The following is a 20,115-nucleotide window of genomic DNA, read 5'->3' as shown; positions in this document are numbered from 1 at the left end:
ATTTTGTGTTCAATGCTCCCACAGATGTTTGAATGTAAATGATTATTATTTATTTCTTAGCAGACGCTGGTGTTTCACTGTTTTGAGTAGTAAAGTTTTGCCAAATATTTCAAAACCTTCACAGTAATCGTTCTCTACCAATATAACACGACACACCGTTGTATCTGTGCTGTTTATCCAGATTTCAGATTTCCTGTTTAAGTGTTTGGATTTCCTCAGTTCCTGTGCTCTTAGCTCTCAGATCCCGTCCACTGTAACTGGTCTTTATTAATTTGCTCACATGGTCGACTTTCCCTTCCTGTCCGAATGGATGCCACCCCATATACACAGGACCCATGCAGTCAATTCTTTTTTTTCCCACGTACTTTTGGATACAGTAACACGTGCAAAATGGAAGCAATATGATGCCTCTTGGAGAAAATCTATGATGTTAGACTTCTAGCTTTTGATTTACCGAACAAAGTAAGGTGTAGGGTTCAAATTGCAGCAATCTTGGTAAGTTACACATCGATTTAGGCGTGGCAATTTAACTATTTGAAAAGGTTGTAAATTATGATAAATATTTTATCTGTATACTGGATTAATGCGTTTCAGAAAACTTTCAATTGTCTTTGATCGGATCGTCTATATATTCTCAAGTCATTTCTAAAACGCATCCTATTGACGACAAAGTACCGTTATCTAAAAGATCGGCTTCCTGTTAGTTATATAATGTGCAATAGTTAGAGTCATCAGTAACTTCTTAATTATATTGAATGTACGTTGATTTATACAAATTAGTATTTAATACTGTCAATAATTGTTTTTGTTAATATTGATGTTGTATTATAGAAAAAACCGCTGTATAAATTTAAATATTTTAATTTAAAAAAATACTTTTTTTTACTCATGTAGGATATATGGGGTTTCCCTTATTATTATTGTGTATTATTGAGAAATATGGTGGCAGATCCCTAGTTTTATATTTTCACTGCTCTTTTGTAAATATACTGTGAATAAAGTTTGTTTGGATTAGTATATAGTTAACAGGTATATTAGTTAACAGTTTTTTTTTTTCTGAATAAGATACTATTATAGAATTTGAGTAAGTGAGGTTCTAAATTTGCAGGACCTGTGTGGTTTTGTACAGTGCAAAGAAGTAGCTTTTTCTTTGCAACATTCAAATTCAACATTCAAATTCAATATAAAATAAGAAATGTAGCAATGCCAGAATATTTGTTGTAGCCGCTATACTTAGTTTTAAATCCTAATCTATCAAACAAATCATTTTAGCAGTGATGTAATTATCCAAATATGGAGAAGACAAGAGTGCTTGCATACATAAAGTTGTGTGTGATATTAATTATAAAATCACATTCAGCAATAAATTCAGCTTAAGCGGGTTGACAAGACAGTTTAGCTGGGTAAGCACATCATAAACAATGAGGGTTGCAGCTCGAGCTTTTCAGCTGACCAGTGATTTGATAGGCTGTTTGGCTGTATTCTTATTTATGTTCATGAATATGCATTTGACTTCTATTAATATGATTGGCCAGCTGTGAGGCTCCTTGCAAAATGCAGCCCTATGAACTCAACACAACTATCAACTCAACTACCAGTGTCAATCATACACTGTAAAAAATAAAGCTTCAAGTATCCCACTTACTACAAATGCAAAATGGGATGAAATGCATTTTTATTTTGCGGCAAAACATGTAAAATAGTAGGCTTTTTTAAATAATTTGTACTTTGTCAAGACAGTAACCATGCAAGACTGACAAAGTTGGCTTAAACCTTTACCTAGGTAATTCCCTTAAGGTGACTGGTAAGACATGAGGTCCTCATCTTCTAGACTTTCAAGCTTTTCTTCAAAGGATTCTTTATGGAACCGGTAAGAGGAAACTAATTAATAATACTTATATGATTGTGCATTATTTTGGTATGTGATCCCTTTAGGAATTGCAATATGAATTTAAAAGAGTAGCTATTAAAGTTGTTTAATGCATTTTGACCTCTTATGAGCACCATCAACTTCAACAAGCACCAAAGAAAGTGTTTCCCCTTGTCGCACATACGCAACGCAGGGCTTGTCAAAAACACACACACATACACACCAGACAAGAACACCATAATGTCATAAGGTACACAACAGCACATCACAAAAAAATACTATGGGGCTGATTTACTAACTGGCGCAACCCAGGCTATTCAATGAAATTACGCTAATAGTGTTTGAGATTTAATCACTATTGCAGCAAGCGTGTTCTTTAAGCATAATAGCACAAACAAAGAAAAGTATGAAATCACAATTGAATAATGATTTAGCATGTGTATTACTTCTGGCTTTAATGTAATTGGACCATATATACTCGCAGACCATATATACTCACAGACCATATATACTCGCAGACCATATATACTCGCAGGGAAAACATTGTGCCAAGTCAAAGCAGTGCAGACAATGTTGCATTTTTGTTTAGTAAACCAGCTCCTTTTGCATCTGTATCTCACCAACTTGCCTCTCTTGGTAATCAGCAAGAGAGCCGAGTGTGTTTGGAAAAGTGCAATGTGAAACCAATAGAACTGTAGTCTGGATGAAGCTGCAAGTGGTCCAAACAAACACATTTGAATGCACTTTAAATGAAACTCAAGTTCACTTGAATTTTTCTGCTGTGAAACTAACCGAAGCTAACTTGAAAAAAAAAATGTTAGTTTGCAAGTGAACCACAATTCGAATCACTTGCACATGTGAAATTGCCCTAAGAAATCTAATATCTTGTAGCACAAGGGGCTCCTGTTATAATGTTAGTAATACTAATAAGGGGTTAAAACAAAATAAAACAATAACAACTAAGCACTCCTTTAAATACAAATCATTTGCATTAGTTATTGTTACACACCAACAATCCAGTATTGTAAAATCAAATGTTTATGAATTTAAATTAAATGCTGTAAAGCTATAAATATTTGTGAGCATTTTATTATGCGTTTTTTGTGTATGAAAAAAAGAGAAACGCTAACATTTTTGGCATGAATATCAAATTCCGCTAGCAATACATACTTTGTATATTACAACAGGTCGGCAACATTTCTGGAGCAAAATACATTTTATGTGTGTGATTTGCCAAATATTTTGGTTGCAAATATTTATGGCTTTACAGTATTATGTAATAGATTATAAATTAATTTAAGTTTATTTTAATTGTTTTTGACTAAGTGTTACAAAACATAAAACATGTTGTAATTTATCATTAATTTTAGTTGATGTTTATGTCATGGTGCAAGCAGATGTCAAAAAATTGTGAGTGCTTGTAATCAGCCTTCAGTCTGCAATAAAATATCGGACTGCACATTTCAAGACATTACAAATAACCAGTCATGAACGTGTTATATATATATATATATATATATATATATATATATATATATATATATATATATATATATATATATAATAAAAACAACATGTAGCAATAGTTTATATTTATTTGGGGATTTTTTTTTGTTTGCATGTTTTTAAAAATAATATATTAATACTACATTAGTGGCAGCATAATATATTATTACTATATTATTTGGTAAACTGGTTACCATACGTCATTATTTGATTGACTGTTTGTAATAAAAAAAAAAAAAAATCAATTAAAGACATATGTGATAGATGCCTCTAATAATAAATAAATCTATGTAACCGTGCTGGCACTTGGTACAGGTTGTGTTCAAGCTTGTTGTAGTAAGGTAGGTTTCATTCTACAGAAACATCTTCCCACTATGTGTTTTGTAATTAGGGCCAAAGCCAAATTGCTTTATAGAATTAAATATAATTGTGCTCAACAACAGTTTGGCATCTTAAATCACACACAGATGCAGAAAAAAAAAATTCAGTCAGGCACCAAAAGACTGTAAATTGATACTAAAGTCAAAAGAGAATAGTTTAGTATTTCATTTGCAACGTCTGGTGGTAGATCAATTGCACATTCAAAACGTAGTTGGGAGTGTTATGAAGAAAAGAAAATGCAAATATACTTGTTTGCCCTACATTTATTTCTGAGAGAGAGAATTCAAGCTCAGCATGGTGAGAGTAGGATTCTCATGAAACAAAGGAGTAAGTCACATCATTCAAAACTTGTTAGCTGGTTAAGAGGCTAGGAAAATTATAAGTAATATATTTCTACTAAATGAAAACAGGATGGAGTGGCTGGGGTCCCTGTCCGGCAATAGACAGCAGCAGATGGCTGAGAGAAATATAGGGCAATGCGGTTTCTTGAACTCAGAATAACAAGAGTAGACAACCCCCAGAGAAAGGCGAGAGGCAAAGGGTGAGCGCCTGTGAAAGATGAGGCCGAATGGCTGACTTGATTGGTGGGGCAGACGTATTGTTTATGTATTGGGCATGCGCAGTGCTCTTCCTTGTTTGTCCCCGTGACTTGCTGTGGGCGAGTCAGCTCTGTCAGTCCTTCCGTCGAGAGAAACGAGAGGAAAAAACTAAGGAAAGAAAGAGAAAACATTTAAAGCAGCTAGATACAATTTAGAGACCAACCCAACAATCGATTTAAGTGGCGGAATTAAGACGTTACTGCTCTGAAGTGAAGCTTGTGTTCGTGGAGTTAATTAAACCGCCCTGCTTGTGTGGAAATAGTCAAATTAAAATAAAGAGAGACAGAGAGCGAAAGAAAAAAAGGCGAAATTGAGCGAGAGTGGAAATCCCACAACCAAGCGTGACTCTTTGAAAATAAGCCCTTTTTATACGTAGATGTAATAAATCGAGAGAGAAAAAGGAGATTTTTGGTCCTCCACGTCATTTTTAATGATTTAGATATTCGTTTTATTTTTTTTTCCATCCCTTCTTTTGATTCTGTGGTAAAGGATGCCGGATCAGATCTCGGTGTCCGAGTTTCTCTCAGAGACTACGGATGATTACAACTCCCCGACCACATCGAGCTTCACCACTCGTCTACAGAGCTGCAGGAACACCGTCAGTGTGCTGGAAGAGGTAAGGGGTCACATCATTTGGCTGTGGTGTGGGCTTGTGGAATTCACTGACAATGTACAGCGGCTAGTGTTGCGTTACTATTTAACAATTGTACTCTCTAAAGGGAGTTTTCATAAAACTATGTAGGATTTATTTATTTGTGTATTTATTTATTTATTTATTTATTTTAAGTATGCATGTATTTTTGTACGCGATCTAACTATTTCGTTCAGCAAGTGGAAAGGAGCAAATGCACGCCTATGCACAGAAATGTTAGAATTGTAGCATCTGCAAACGTCCTGTCGAGAGGAAAACAATCGATTTGTGTTATCCGCTGCATTTCGTTGTGGTTGGAAACAGTTGCAGGTCTGAACAATACATCAAGCATGAGGGGGAGGCATACAGTGCTTCGTTTCTTTTTTGCAATTCAGCATCATTAAGGTTGGCCTAGGTCTGTGCTGAGAAGCTCAGCAAATACAAACCCAGTGACAACCTACAGACTAAAACCCATTACGATTTAATGCCAAGGTAAATTTATGATTGGGGTCATAGCGGGGCCATATTTTTGTTTTGATTTAAAATAATGACGAACTACAGTATTTTCAGATGACATAAGACGTATGATGGATTACATATAACGAAACTAAAATCATAATACTAAAATTGACAATGGATCTATTAACTTTGCAGCCAAACGGGTTTTATTTTGTTAAGATACGGTTTTAGCAGTGTTTTATAAATAATGCAACTTCAACTGAGCATCTTTTTCAGATGTAATATACTGTGTTTTTTTTAACTACGTACCTAATGCAAATGAAAGTCACGTTTTTTTTTTTTTTTAAATATATATATAAATAATCATGACCCACTGTATTTGTTTTCTCTGGTGGTGTTGTTATATTTTGATTGTTGTCAACGTTTGTCGATATTATGTAAATTGTGACTGTTTCATTGCTCCGGGGCTACTGAGGCCGCGCCTATACCAGTCTCAGAACAAACATGTAGATGGTTTACTCACAGGATTGCAGCTGGCAAATGTGGAATCTTGGGATTTGAAGTGCACAGACAGTGTTGCAGCACCACATATCCAGTGAGTAGTGGTGGTGGTGTCATGGCAAATTTCTACCCATAAAAGTATATTCACAAACGTTATTAATACGTGTTAAAACAACAAAACAACCAGCACTATAGTTAAAATTCAAATTAGGTTCAATATAATATTACAATTCTTGGTTTAATTATGATAATATAGATAGATAGAGATATCACTACTAGTCTGAATAAAGTTTGTTGGGGGGGGGGCACCATTTGCTCCAGGGCATTGTAGAATTGTACATTATCTACAGTAAATATGGACTGGATGTAGGATTCCTGTATGTTTTGTATGTTAGTCTGGAGATCTGTCTGCGCTGCTGGTTGACAAAATAAAAGCATTTTCTTTTTGTGAACATTTTTTTTTATTGTTTTTAGACAATGCACTACAATACTATTCAATATAGTAATAGCAAACTATTTACAATGCTGGCTGGGACACAAAACCTATACAGAATTAAACCTATACAGAAATAAAGTAGGTCTCTCACAGCTGTGACAATTTCCAACCATGATGACACAGATTTCTGCTTAGCACCGTGCAGCTTGGCTGTAGATCTTTCTGAACGTGCGATGGACTGGAGATGTAATAACCAGGTATGATATAATGGAAGGTCAGGATTGAACCAGGACTGTAGAATAGTTTTCTTTGCAGCAGTAAGAGAAGCTAGCAGGAGCCTACGATTAACTAAGGATAGACAGAGTTTGGAATCATCATTTAGTAGAAATAAAGTGGGTGTTGGTTTAATTTCAGTCTTCAATAATTTAGAAACAGTAATAGCCACACGTTCCCAAAAACTGCACACTGCTGAGCACTCCCAAAACATATGTAATGTAGTACCCATTTCACCTTTTGTACAAATGAAACAAAACGGGTCTGTTGATATTTTCATTTGAAAACGCTTGAGTGGAGTGGTGTAAGCTCTATGTATAAGTTTAAAATGAATGAGCTGGTTTGCTAAATTTTTTGAAGAGATAAAATTATTTTCCCACCCTTTATCCCAATTAGGAGTGACACCATATTTACAGAGTTCTCTATCCCAAATAGTTAAAACTGTCAGAGGTTTTAAAGTATGTTTTATAAAATGATCATATAGAAAAGACACTAACCCTTTGGTCAAAGAAAACCACCCTACAATTGGATGGGAAGGTAACCCAGTGTCCAGAGGTATTCCACAAGCACGGACAGCCGAAATGGAGCAGCAAGTACATAAAGTAGGACAAACCGGGGAGAGAGTAGGTGTCCTTAAGGTCCTGGAAACTGCGTAGGCCCTTATCATTAAAAATGTCATTTAAAGTGAATATGCCTTTGGATGACCAATCTGCATACTTAAATGGTTGCCCCCCAGTCATTAACAAGGGATTATTCCGTATCGGAGAGCAGCTGTTAAATTTTGAAAAAACTCCCAAGATTTCTTTCAGCCATTTTCCAGATCTTCAAAGAATTAACTATAATAGAACCTGCTCTAAGATTAAAGGCCCTAGACTTATGCCCTGAAAAGGGAATATCTTGAAGCCTCAGTGGTGAAACCAGTGAGGCTTCAATTTTACACCAAGGCACCAAAGATTCTGGGTTCAACCGAATCTGAAAGGCTCTTAACTGGAATGACCAGTAATACAATTTAAAATTAGGAACCGCCAAACCACCAACCCCTTTGGGACGCTGTAAAACTGAGAGTCGAATTCTTGGTCGTTTGCCTCTCCAGATAAATTTAGAAATGATGGGCTCAACCTGTTTAAAGTAATTAACTGGTGGATAAAGAGGCAACATGAAAAATAAGAAGTTAATGCGGGGCAGGATATTCATCTTGATAATTGAAATTTGACCATGTAAGGATAGAAGTGAGGGTGCCCATCTCTCCAAATCATTTTCAATTTTCTTTAATACATCTACAAAATTATCTTTACTAATCTGATTAAGCGTGGGTTGGATTTTAATACCCAAGTAAGTGAAGCCGTTAACATTACATTGAATTGGGAAATTTTGGGGTAAGGAGAGGTTCTTGGCTTTTATATTTAGAGGCATAAGAATAGATTTGTTCCAATTTATCTTGTACCCTGATAAATTCCCATATTCCGTAAACAAATCCAGAGCCTTTGGGATAGATTTAGAGACATCAGAAATAAATAGCAGGATGTCGTCTGCATATAATGAGATATGATGTTTAGAATCGTTAATACTAATGGGAGATATATCTGAGCTTTGTCTTATAGCTTGGGCCAGAGGTTCTAACGATAAAGCAAGTAATAAGGGCGACAAAGGACAGCCTTGCCGGGTGCCTCTTTCTAAAATAAAAGGTGAGGACCTATATAAGCCAGTATGTACAGATGCTGTAGGAGTATTGTACAAAGTACCAATCATTTTAATAAATAATGAGCCAAAGCCAAATTTTTCTAAAACTAACCACAAAAAGGACCATCCAAGACGGTCAAAATCCTTTTCAGCGTCAAGTGAAAGAATTGCGCACGAGTCAGGTTGACTCCCAGTATTGTCTAATATATAAAGTAGGTGCCGTAATTTGTCTGAGACAAGCCTGCCCATCATAAAGCCTGTCTGATCATGACAGTTTAAAGAGCCTATATACAGTTCAAGCCTCAAGACCAGAGCCTTTGCATACAATTTAAGGTCTGAATTAATTAACGAGACCGGTCTATAGCTTGAGCAATCAAGGGGGTCTTTTCCTTTTTTCAGTAATAAAGAGATTAAGGATATATTTTGGTCTCTATGAAAAGGACCCATGTCCATAGCATAATTAATAGATTTTAGTATTAATGGCCCCACCAAATCCCATATTGACAATAATAGCTCTGGAGGCAAACCATCTAAACCAGGAGACTTCCCTTTTTGCATAGAGTGTACAGCACGTTCCAGCTCCTCTAAAGTTAGTGGAGCCTCCAGCTGTTCACTCTGTTCCTTACTGAGTCTAGGTAACCCAGAGATTATCCAGAAACTCTTTAACCCTGTCTGTGTTGGATTGCTTATCAAACGTATACAAAGCAGAATAAAAGTCCTTAAAAACACCATTAGTCTCTTCAGGATCAGATGTCAAGACACCATCAGAAGTTCTTATTGTGCATATGCACGCCAAACGTTCATTATTCTTAAGCCTCAAGGCTAAAAGCCTACTAGGCCGATCTGCGTTTTCATAGTGTAATTGTTTGCTTTTGTGTAATAAGAATTCTGCTCTAACTGAGGTCAAATCATTGTATTTATTTTTCAAAATTCTTAATTGTCTAGCTCTTTGTCAAATATTTGCTTTTCTGCTCTTTTTCAGTATTTAGTATTTCTTTCTCTAATTGAACTATTTGTCTATTTCGAGAAGAATTTAAGTGAGAAGCAAATGCTGTACAGTTGCCTCTTAGAAAACATTTAATTACTTCCCACAATATTTGTGGATTGTCAGTCGAGTTGGAGTTCAACTGGATAAATTCAATCAGACCAGAACGCAGCTGTTTAAGGAACTCCTCATTCTGTAATAAATAAGTATTAACTCGCCATCTATTAGCATGAGACGATTTGGCTACAAGGCTGAAAGAATATAATATAGGGGCATGGTCTGAGATTAAAATCGGTAAAATATCAGTACCCAGCACAAACTGAAATATATCCGGAGAAACAAAGACGTAATCAATACGTGAATATGTTTTATGCCTGGCTGAGAAAAAAGTATAATCCCTAGTATTGGGGTTCCTCATCCGCCAGGCACCTCATAAATTAACCTCCTCCATGAAATGCGACAATGCTTTAGAAGTAGAGGATATGCATGTTTCTGAGATAGATTTATCTAGATTAGGATTAACCACAGCATTGAAATCACCACCAAGAATAACAATAACATAATCTGTGAATTCTGACAATTTAGCAGAGATATGATTTAAAAATTGGGGGTCAAAAGAATTGGTTGTATATACCGATACAAAGCAGAGCTTACCCTTATTAAATTCACACAGAACATAAGTAAAGCGTCCCTCCTCATCAGCACCTGTTCCATGAATATTAATATTTAACTTCCTATTAACCAGAATTAAAACTCCCTTAGACTTGGTAGACGCACAGGAGTTAGCTAACACTCTATAATGCTTATTTTGAATTCTGTTGACATCAGAGGACCTAAAAGTGCTGTCGACTTTCTTGCGGTGTAAGAAATCAAGGCATTTAGTTCTTTTTGCAGGAATATTCAGGCCATGCAGATTCCAAGACACAACTACTAGATCACACATTAAGGTGGTTTTAATACCAAGGCAGGCCACCCATCTCTCCCCAGTAAGAAAATCACTTTTCTTAATAATATAAGAGACATAAGGGTACACAAAATGTTCCAAAATATAAACTTGTCCAGCATCATCACTGTATAAAATCCCAGCACAGAAAAAAAGAACGACTGAACAATGATCATTAACGACAATAGCAAAAAAGCAAAAAAACAACTAAGATTGCCAGCTGCTAAGGAGAGGTGTCCAAACTTGCTGACTAAAAAAACAAAACGTTTACAAGACTTTGTGGGCAATAAAGCCAAGGTGTTTGAATGGTGTATACAAAATGCACACATATACACACACACATACATATACACATACATACACACATATATATATATATATATATATATATATATATATATATATATATATATATATATATATATATATATATACATATATATATACATATATATATACCCGGAATGGGCTGCTGATTAATAAGAAACCGTAAAACTCAAAAATAACCCCCAGGGGTTCTAATCTATATAGTCTTCTAATACTGAAAAGCCATGCAAATTGATTAAAAATCACAGGTTTTGTGCATGGCTCCACATTTGAAAGCCATATATTCAATTAGACTTCAACAGTAAATACCGCGTTGGTGACTAAACAGTCCGCTACCTTTTAGCAATAAACCCAGTTTAGCGAGGGCTAAACTGGGTTTAAAATATAATTTATGGTAGCCGTCTACGCCACTGAAGGCACTACCTTCAGATTAAGTTAAAGATTTTAGGTTGCTAGCACCAGGTTATTTAATTTGGGCCAGAGGATAAGGTCTTGACCAACTGCAACACAAACACACAATAAAAATGCCAAGGATGTAAACTAGTCCAATTTATTTAAAACACAGTTTTGTTTCAATTCTCATATTGCACAAACTATTGCTGTCTGTTAGTTGCATCGTTTCAGCCACATACTTCAATTCGATACATTGTTTCAAGGATTCAGAGAGAGAGAGAGAGATCATATAAAAACAAAATAAATACAGTTTTATTACCCAGAATGGGCAGTTAAGGGTAGGTTTTTTCAATAGTGTTATGTTGTTCCCACTTAGTTGTATTGTGTTTGTTATTTTCATACTCTTTTTCCAGCTTCGGAACCCCGTGTTCCAGCCGGTTTTGTCTATACAGCTGTTTATTGCACTGAATGGGCAGTTAAAGGTCGTTTTGGTGGGTTTTTTCAATAGTGTTATGTTGTTCCCACTTAGTTGTATTGTGTGTATAATTTAAGTCATCTTTGCACCTTTGGAACCCAGTGTTCCAGGAGCTTTTTGGTGATAAAAAGAGGGTTCTGGCCCGGAACGGGTTAATGACGCGTTATTAATCGGTTCTGATTGTTAAAATATTCTCCTCATATTGAATTAATTAAAGTACCGTTCCGGCTCGTTGCGGCTTTTACCCCATCCTCCGCCATGTTGGCTGAGATGAACAGTGACCGATCGACAGTGCCGACAATCACAAATCACTCTCAAAAAGATTTGTAACCGTAGACCGAGTTTCGTGCATGCGCAGAAAAAACTGTAAATGTGAAAAGGGAGTCGAGTGCGCGCAGAATAGAACCAAAAAAAAATTTGAGAGGTTGTATTTTTTTTCATTTTACGGTTACAAACTGCGTTTCTGCGCGCTCGTATTTTTGAGAGCAATTTCACTCTCAAAAGTGGCAAGCGAGCAGAAAGCAGATTTGTAAGCGTAGACTGAGTTTCGTAAGTGTAATTTAGAACCGTAATTGTATTTATTTCCCATTTTACAGTTACAAACTGCGTTTTACAATTAAAAACTGCGTTTCTGCGCACACAGATTTTTGATAGCTATTTCATGCCATAAAATTCCCATCCCTGATTAATATCAGCATTCTGTTCTGACTGATGAAAATCTTTGCGTCTCTATATTGCTCTTGCTGAGCTCACATGTAACTCAAGGCCCTTGAGGACCTGCCACTTCTCCCACTTACTGTGAGTATTAACCGATTTATACATGTACTGAATGTAGAATTATTGTGTTTATTATTTGTAAGATGTTTTTATTTTTAATTCACTTGAAAGAGAAAGCAGTGATTTTTCAGTTCAGTTTTTTTCTTCTTGTGCTTGCTACAATTTGCTTTGTTTTTGCAATGGTGAAACACAATGTTTGGCTCTGCTAACACAGACATATAAGAATACAGTAGTTATACAATTCTATGGTTATGGCAGGGAAAGAACTCATGCAGTAACAAGTCAGTAAAAAAGGCCGACTAGTAAAAATGTGCTCCAGAATCCGCCTGTGTACAAAGCTATTTTAGTTTTTATGTGGGAGCCATAAGGAATATACTCATGACGTTAAATGACCGAGAGAGACTGGAGTACAACTCTACGCCGGGGTACTGTGTGGTGTCTCATTTGTATCCAGTAGGGATCAAACACGTAAACTACTTTTGCATACCACGGTAAACAGTAAACTCGATAACTGTGGTATGGAAAAATGGTCATGGTGTCAAAACCGTGGAAATGTATACCACGATGTACTATACTGTGATATCCTTATTGTGAATCTTGTATTGTTCACTGCATCTTCAGGTTCATTAAATACCCTACAGCCTTGGTCTTGACCAAGTTTTATTTGTTAGTTTACAGAAAATACAAAATCAGACCTGTTCACCGGAATCAAACTTTACATGTACTTCATCTTCACTGTCTAACCATTTAGTGGTTGAAGAGCAATTTGTATTTGTTAGCTTTAAAATAGAATGACAAGCTCTAGAGGCTTTTGGTACTGTATTTTATGGATGTTGGAAAGAATATAGTCTGTGAATTGCTGGTTGTATCCAGTTAAAACAAAAACCTGGACTGTATACGGCCACCAGGAATTGAGGAATTAAACACTGTCTTAGCTCTTGTGACAAGGTTGTGAGTGGTGTGATGGCAAATAACACAAATTACACTTTTACTCCCAAAAACGTCTGTGTTTTTAATAATAATTATTTAAACAAACACTCCAGTAACCACAATCCTCTATGCACGAAACTGCTCAATTATCCTGTTGAAAATGGTTTGAGTGTCCGTGACACGCTGTGTTGTGCTGTGCAGTGAAGCGGTGAATTGTTGCTGTGAGCTGGCTCCGTGGCTGCAGTTTCCGATCTCTGCCACTCTTCTGCAACACCGTAAACAAATACAAAATACAGGCTTCGGGTGATTTCGTACAGTCTCAATGTAAAGGCCCGTACTTGCATAGCAGCGCCCCCTTTGTACTACCCAACTCCACCCTGTAATGATCCCGGAACCAGCCTTTCTCCAATCTCTGCCTTCCCCGTAGCCGATCACAAAGATTTGTTTTGTGTACATGACGTTCCGCGCTTTCTCCAAGATGGCCAACTTCTGGTTTCCGCCCACCGTCGAGTCGTCCAGTCTACAGGGAAGCATACCGTCCACCTTACACATGGCCGTTTCTGGTTGGGAGGGAGATTTACAGCTTAGACTCTTTCTTTCTATGTCACACTCTTGTAACTGCAGCATGCTGTTCATTTAATTGTCAGTTGCAGTTTTCAGGAATTATTCTTTATTTTACCAGTCTTTGACAGTTTTTGGTTGTTTGTTTTAACAACAAACCTAAAAAGGCCTACTGTAATACTACTGCTACTTAATATTAAAACTAATTGCTGCTGATGATAATAATTAATAGAAGGCTTGGTGTATTCTAAGCCTAAAAAAAAAGGGGGTTTCAATGAGACTTATTTTTTACAAAATTTGGCAGGTATTTATCGGCACTTATTTTAAAGTAAAAATGAATAATAAACAACTTGAAAGGTAATGTAATAGTGCGGTGCGGTTCCCAACCTTTTTCAATGTAGGGACCACCTTGGTGTTTGGATTTTTCCCACAGACCACTTGTCACATATTTTTTCACAACAGCATTTTGAAACTAATTTGTATGTGTATATGTATTACATGTAGAAAGTAACGTACTTATATAATGCACCTAACACTTAATGAGATTCCTAGGCTTGAATCTTCGCTACCAGTTCATCAAAGAATGTTGTCATTTTACGAATTGAAAGTTGCTGATGGCTTTTTAAAGTATTTTTTTCACATTCTGAGTGCTTTGTAGATAAATGGTGTCTCAATTTTGCAGGTTTAAGAGTTTTGTTTGACAAAACCTCCTCACAAATAATGCACTGGGGCTTGGGTCGTCCTCGGATCCAGTAAATGTAAATAATAATGCTGGTCCCTGCAACCGTTACCTTGTGTAGCAAACTAATCATTCCATTTCTAATGCAACGTATTGCACTCACTGAGTCGCCATTAACTATTATCTTTTATTACGCATACCCGTAATAAAAGAAAACAGATAAAGGGGAAAAATGCAGACTACATATACATCTCTTATAATGAATGTGGTTAACCCTTTAAGGACCAATCGTTTTTCAGTGGGATGCTCCCCCAGGACCAGTGTTTTTTTTTTTTTTTAAGCTGTAGTTGACTCTTGTCCTGTAAAACGTCACAAAAAAATCTATTTTTTACAGTAGCATCTTGGAATTGGTGTCCTTTTTTTCAGAACGCTCTGTGGGCCATTATAAAGCACTTCAGAAACCATAATGGTATTTGTTAAAAAAAAGTTTTAACGTGAAGTATGTTTTTTTTATTATCATGTATTCTGCTTAGAGATACATGTATTAAAATGTGTTATTCTATGACTCGAGGGACCTTACAATACTTCCTGAAAGTTTTATTGAGACATATTGATGTTGGGCAAATTACAAGACATATTTGTTTTCACCTGTGATTGGAATGACATAATACATGTTTATTCTCTCAAGGTCTTTACATGCAATAATGGACACTACTCTCAATTATTTTCTCAAAATAAATATTTATAAATAGAATAATAGTTCATTCATTCCAATGTCTCCGCCCTTTAAAAATGAAATAACCGCCTCAGTGACGCCACACACACAAAAAAAAGAGCAGGCAGTGAAGTTATAGTCCTAGTGCTGGGACAAATATCTGAATATTCAAACAAATGTTTTTTGACGTATACAGTATTCGGATACAAAAATCAGATGTTCAATCTTAAATTAGAAAAATGCAGGGAAGTCAATTTTCTAACGGGGTGTAGCATTGGTGAATAAGCATTCACAAATAATGCTTAGAAAACTCGGAACTGAAATCTCCCTTTGTCTCCCCTGCAATGCCAACCGCACTTAATGACATTTTACGTTTGTGTTCTCCCTCTGTGCGGGATGCAAAGTTTATCGTTTGAATTTACTGAAACACGTTGCATCTTTTGAAGTAAGTGTAAAGTCATTTTACAAAAATGTGGAGAATTTTACTGGGTTACGACCCTGACTGAAGATATCATTAGCAAAGGGGGGCGGTTGTACTAACGAGGTCAAACAATAAGCCACGTTTTACTAAACATTTTAAAACTAATAAACAATATATTCATAATAAAGTTGAATTCTTATCTATAATCAGTAACATGTTTAAAGCTTGGGACACTGTCTGTAGCTTGGTGTTGTTTACGTTATCGTCAGCATATTTTGTGATTGGAAGCCGAAATTACTTTTTTAAAACACACTTTTCTTATACCAATACTGTACTGGTGAGCGATAATCAGTTCGTTTGAAAACCAATTAATAGATAGATGCACAGGTAGTGATTCTATGAGTGCTCTGGGGCTCAAGCACCAATGGGGGAAAATAAGGTCCTGCATAGTGCAAATAAATCGCCTGTTTTGTCAATATATAGTGTGGATGTTATTGCAGTGTTTAAAAATATACAATCCATTTATACAAAGTCTCCCAGCTTTCTTGAAAAGATCTGCGTTTCCCTCGTTTTTCTTTTGTATTTGTTATGCTCTATTAGTATCTAGAGTAGATTCAGCGTCCGTCAGTTCTGGCAGATTCTACTGTACTTGCTGAAGCGGTTTTCTCCCGCTGCTAATTAAAAAAAAAAAAAAAAAATTCTAACAATTTCATCCCTAGGACTACATTGAAACGTACTGTCTTTAAAATGGGACTTTAGTGAAGACTGCATGTGTACTTGAGTACCTTAATTATTGTAGATAGTAGTTCATAGCCAGCCAGCATTTTTGTAAATAGCAACACGTAATGTACAATAAAATAAACATTTTACTTGTGTCATCGATGTCAATTTCAGGCGGAGCATCCCGTCTGGTGCTGTCAGTGTCAGTTTCTCAGCACACAGTACAGTTAGTCGCTCAGTAATCTAAATTTATAACAGTGTTTATTTTTTAGGAACATAAAATCTAAGCCTATTTTTAGGGACCCCAACTGTTGTTGTTGATTCCAACTTAGGCACTTCACATAAGCACGCAATTCTGAATTGCATCGCTTAAACAGTAGCCAACTTCCAGAAAATGATGTGTAGTGATTTTTATATGGATTGTATATATTATATATTTTGTATTCTGTTATGTGGAATGTAATAAATGAGAACCAAAATGGTGAGTTTTTTTCCCCCTTCACTTTACAACGCTGTTTCCACGTTTTGTTTTATGTGAAGTATTTAAAGTTAAATTACAGTTTTCATTTGCTTGTTCAGCAACAAAAAGGCACAAGTAAATCCCATGTTATTACTTCATGAAAACGTGTCTGTGGCCACTGTTTACTGTGAGGAAATGGCAAGGCAAAGAATGAAAAAAAAAGAAATAAAATGCGGTGTCAACTTTACGCACTGTTTATTTCAGGAATAAACAAAACAACGTTTAACTTGAACTGTTACTGGCATCCTTTGTTTTGTAGTTAATTCACTGGGGTAAAGTAAGTCCTACACAACTTATTCTTTACTCCTGGGATATTTTTCTATTTTAACGTGTCACATATTGTAAGGTCTTGCTGTAAAATAAAGGCACACACACAGGGGCCATGGCCTCGCCCCCTGCCCCTGCCCCTGCTGCTATGCTGTCTGTGCCTGCGTTCAGATTATGGTGGCCCAGCAAATCAAAGAAATGCATTGTGTTTTTTATCGTGTTTACCGGATCACAGGCCCAGAAGACCTGTCTGTTGTGTTGCTTAGACCTGTATAACCGAATTTTGGGTGTTGTTTGCGGACCACCTGGAGTTTACTCAGGGACCACAGCTTGGGAACCACTGTTATACTGGATCAAATGGCAGGGATCTTTTACATGACAAAAATCTAAGTTTTTAGCTGAGGTCATCCAGGGCTCTACATTTAGATTTTTTACTACTGGCCCCTTGGGCTGCTGAGGTAGTGTTTTTACTGGCCCGGAAACAATTTTAACTGGCCCAATAAGTACAAAACTGGGCGCATTGTTTTATTCACCGCTGCAAATGTATTGGTGAGCTGGAGAGCTTAGGTCGGCCAGGATGTCCTTGGCTCACCACTCACCCCTGTAGTCTGAACGGGCGCCTGCGGTCTTGCCTGTAACCTGCCCAGAGCTGCGATTTCCTCTGACACTGTAGCTCTGAGGTGGCTGCATGGTGGGCCTGCAGTGTGAAAAGAAGCTGACAGCACACGCTTCAGAGGACAGCGTGTGTTGGTCTTTGCTGCTTCCAAGTCAGTGTGGGGATGGTAGCGGTGCGCTGAGCCTAAAAATAATTAGCTATTCCAAATTGGGAGAAAAAATTATAAAAACAATTGCCGACTATTAAATAAAAAAATAAAAAAATCGCATCAACTTAATTTTTGCTTTATAATTTGCATACTTAATTTAAAGGTTGAAAAGTTGCTAAATTAATGGGATTTGGTAGGACGTATTACTTTGCGATTTACAGTATTCTTGTTCACTATATATTTAATTTGGTCTGCCCACAATTCACATTAACCGATTCCATGGGGGCGTCTATGTTGACTATAGATTGTTTACGGTGAATCTCACCAGCTTTTTTTTCTCGGTGAGTCTGTTGGCAGACTTTAACAACGGTTCGGTGAGCACATAGGCTCACTGGTGGAGCAACCAGTGAATAAAACAACGTGCCCACTGTATCACCCTGCTCGGCAAGTTAATAGCAGAGTAATGTATTAGGTTGTGTGTTAGCGCCATTCAAAAATAAAATAATTAGTTATCCGCAATAAATTCACCTGATGTTTAATTTTTAAACAATTATTGGGTTATTTTATATACCTGCTGTCTTGCGTACTATTACTGTGAGACTGGATATGAGGGCAACTAAATGTTGAATTCCCAACAAAAAAGCTGCTGTTTTATCTGCAAGTCTGGGTAACTGACATTTGTTTCACTCTCATCATGAAGCCAGATTAAGTCTTTCTTCCACTCCACTCTGTATTTTCATCTTATTTTTTTTTTCATAATTTCTTTCTTTATCATTATTGATTTAAACACTTTACTTTTGGCTTATTGGTGCAGTTGGTTGCTTAGTTGTAAAAAAAAAAAAAAAAAACACACGAGTATTATCAACTGCACTTCAGTACGGAGTCCCAGATGCTGACTGTACAACAAATACGATGTGCGGCAGGAAAGTTCGGATGGGTTCAATTATGCCATTGTGGGGGGTGGGTATGTTTTTAAAACTGGGTTTGTAAGTTCGTTTTTTTTTTAGGTTTTGGCACACTGACCCATTTTCCTGCGTTCATAAAACAGAAGCCATGTGGACTATACTATATACATTATACAGTTAAAAAATGTTACCAGCCCAGTTGGGCCTGTGGTGCTTCATAACTACCGGCCAAACTGCGCTCGCTACCGGCCCCGGGCCGCCGCACCATGGTTAATGTCGAACCCTGTCATTTCACTCTGCTTTTGACACATAGGTGTCGGCGTTAGCAAAATCCCAACATGTTTTGCCGAGTTTATGGTCAAGGCTGAATTGCGTTCATTACCTACATTTAATACTTGTAAACACAGTGCACCTACCTTTGCTTCTATCGGTGAGTAGTAGTAGTACGTGACAAGAATCACTACTGCTGGGTCTCATCTACTGTCAGTCAGAGAGGGATTTCATGGGTTTCCTCCCTGATTCGCTGTTGTTCATCTTAAAAAATCTCCATTATTTCTCATACATTGAGCCAGGCATAGTACGTGCTGTGGGACACACGTGCTCTGAATACATTTCCAATGGGGCCATCGGTCTGGTTCAGTGGCACTCCAGCTTCACAGGCTCAGCAAAATGTATGTGGAAAGTCCTGCGTTTGCATACTCTAGTTGTTATACACTCACTTATTGCTGGCAGGTATTTATCAATAAAAATCTTTTTTTTTTTTTTTACCAAAAACCAGAACCCTTAATCATAATCTGCACATTGGGGCACATTTCTACTCATTTTAAACTTTTTTGCTGCTATAGAAAGTACACTTGTCTAGTTGTTAGAGTAATTATCTTTATTAACTAGTGTTACCAATAGACAGCAAAAAGTCTTGACATTTTTTCACAAGTGTAGTTGGAAGTATGGAAAGAAGTACAGTAAATGCTAAAAGTAGAGCTTTCATTGTGATAATACAGTAGTTGCTTGATAACCTAGTTGTGTTTTTTTTACATTACTTGAAGAAGTTTTAGTAATTGTGCTATACTGAGTGAAAGAAATAGTAGGTATTAATCCCAGTACATTAAACTGGCAAATCCTTTACTTTATTCTTTAACTGGCAGATGTTTTGTACAAGTTTCGTATAATTTTCTGTTATTTATTCCTAGGGCCGTGTACAGCAGTGTGAAAAGTAAGTTATTCTGCATGAAGCAATCCAAACAAATGTTTTTGTGTTTTCAGCACTTTCTTACAGGTCAGGATTGACATAACTCAGTTTCAGTGCAGCAGAAAAAACACAGGTGTGAGTGCCCTTCTATTAGAGAACACTGAGAAATAAAATTAAAAAAAACACAGGTGTGAGTGCCCTTCTATTA

At 36.6% G+C, this 20,115-nt stretch overlaps 1 protein-coding gene across 2 annotated transcripts in view; it reads left to right on the top strand.

Annotated features, from left to right (window-relative positions):
• Window positions 1–303: 303 nt before the first annotated feature.
• LOC117435781 (arf-GAP with SH3 domain, ANK repeat and PH domain-containing protein 1-like) overlaps window positions 304–20,115 on the top strand; it is a 208,580-nt gene continuing 188,768 nt past the window's right edge. For both annotated transcript variants that reach the window (XM_059013767.1, XM_034059202.3), the window contains exons 1-3: window positions 304–495; window positions 1,784–1,870; window positions 4,846–4,972. In XM_059013767.1, the coding sequence (XP_058869750.1) occupies window positions 1,812–1,870; window positions 4,846–4,972 (186 nt within the window). In that variant the 5' untranslated portion in view covers window positions 304–495; window positions 1,784–1,811. The remainder of the gene's footprint in view (window positions 496–1,783; window positions 1,871–4,845; window positions 4,973–20,115) is intronic.

Source organism: Acipenser ruthenus, chromosome 3 (genome assembly GCF_902713425.1).
Source record: "Acipenser ruthenus chromosome 3, fAciRut3.2 maternal haplotype, whole genome shotgun sequence".
In the NCBI taxonomy this organism is placed as follows: Eukaryota; Metazoa; Chordata; class Actinopteri; order Acipenseriformes; family Acipenseridae; genus Acipenser; species Acipenser ruthenus.
This window is presented reverse-complemented; position numbering and strand designations above follow the sequence as displayed.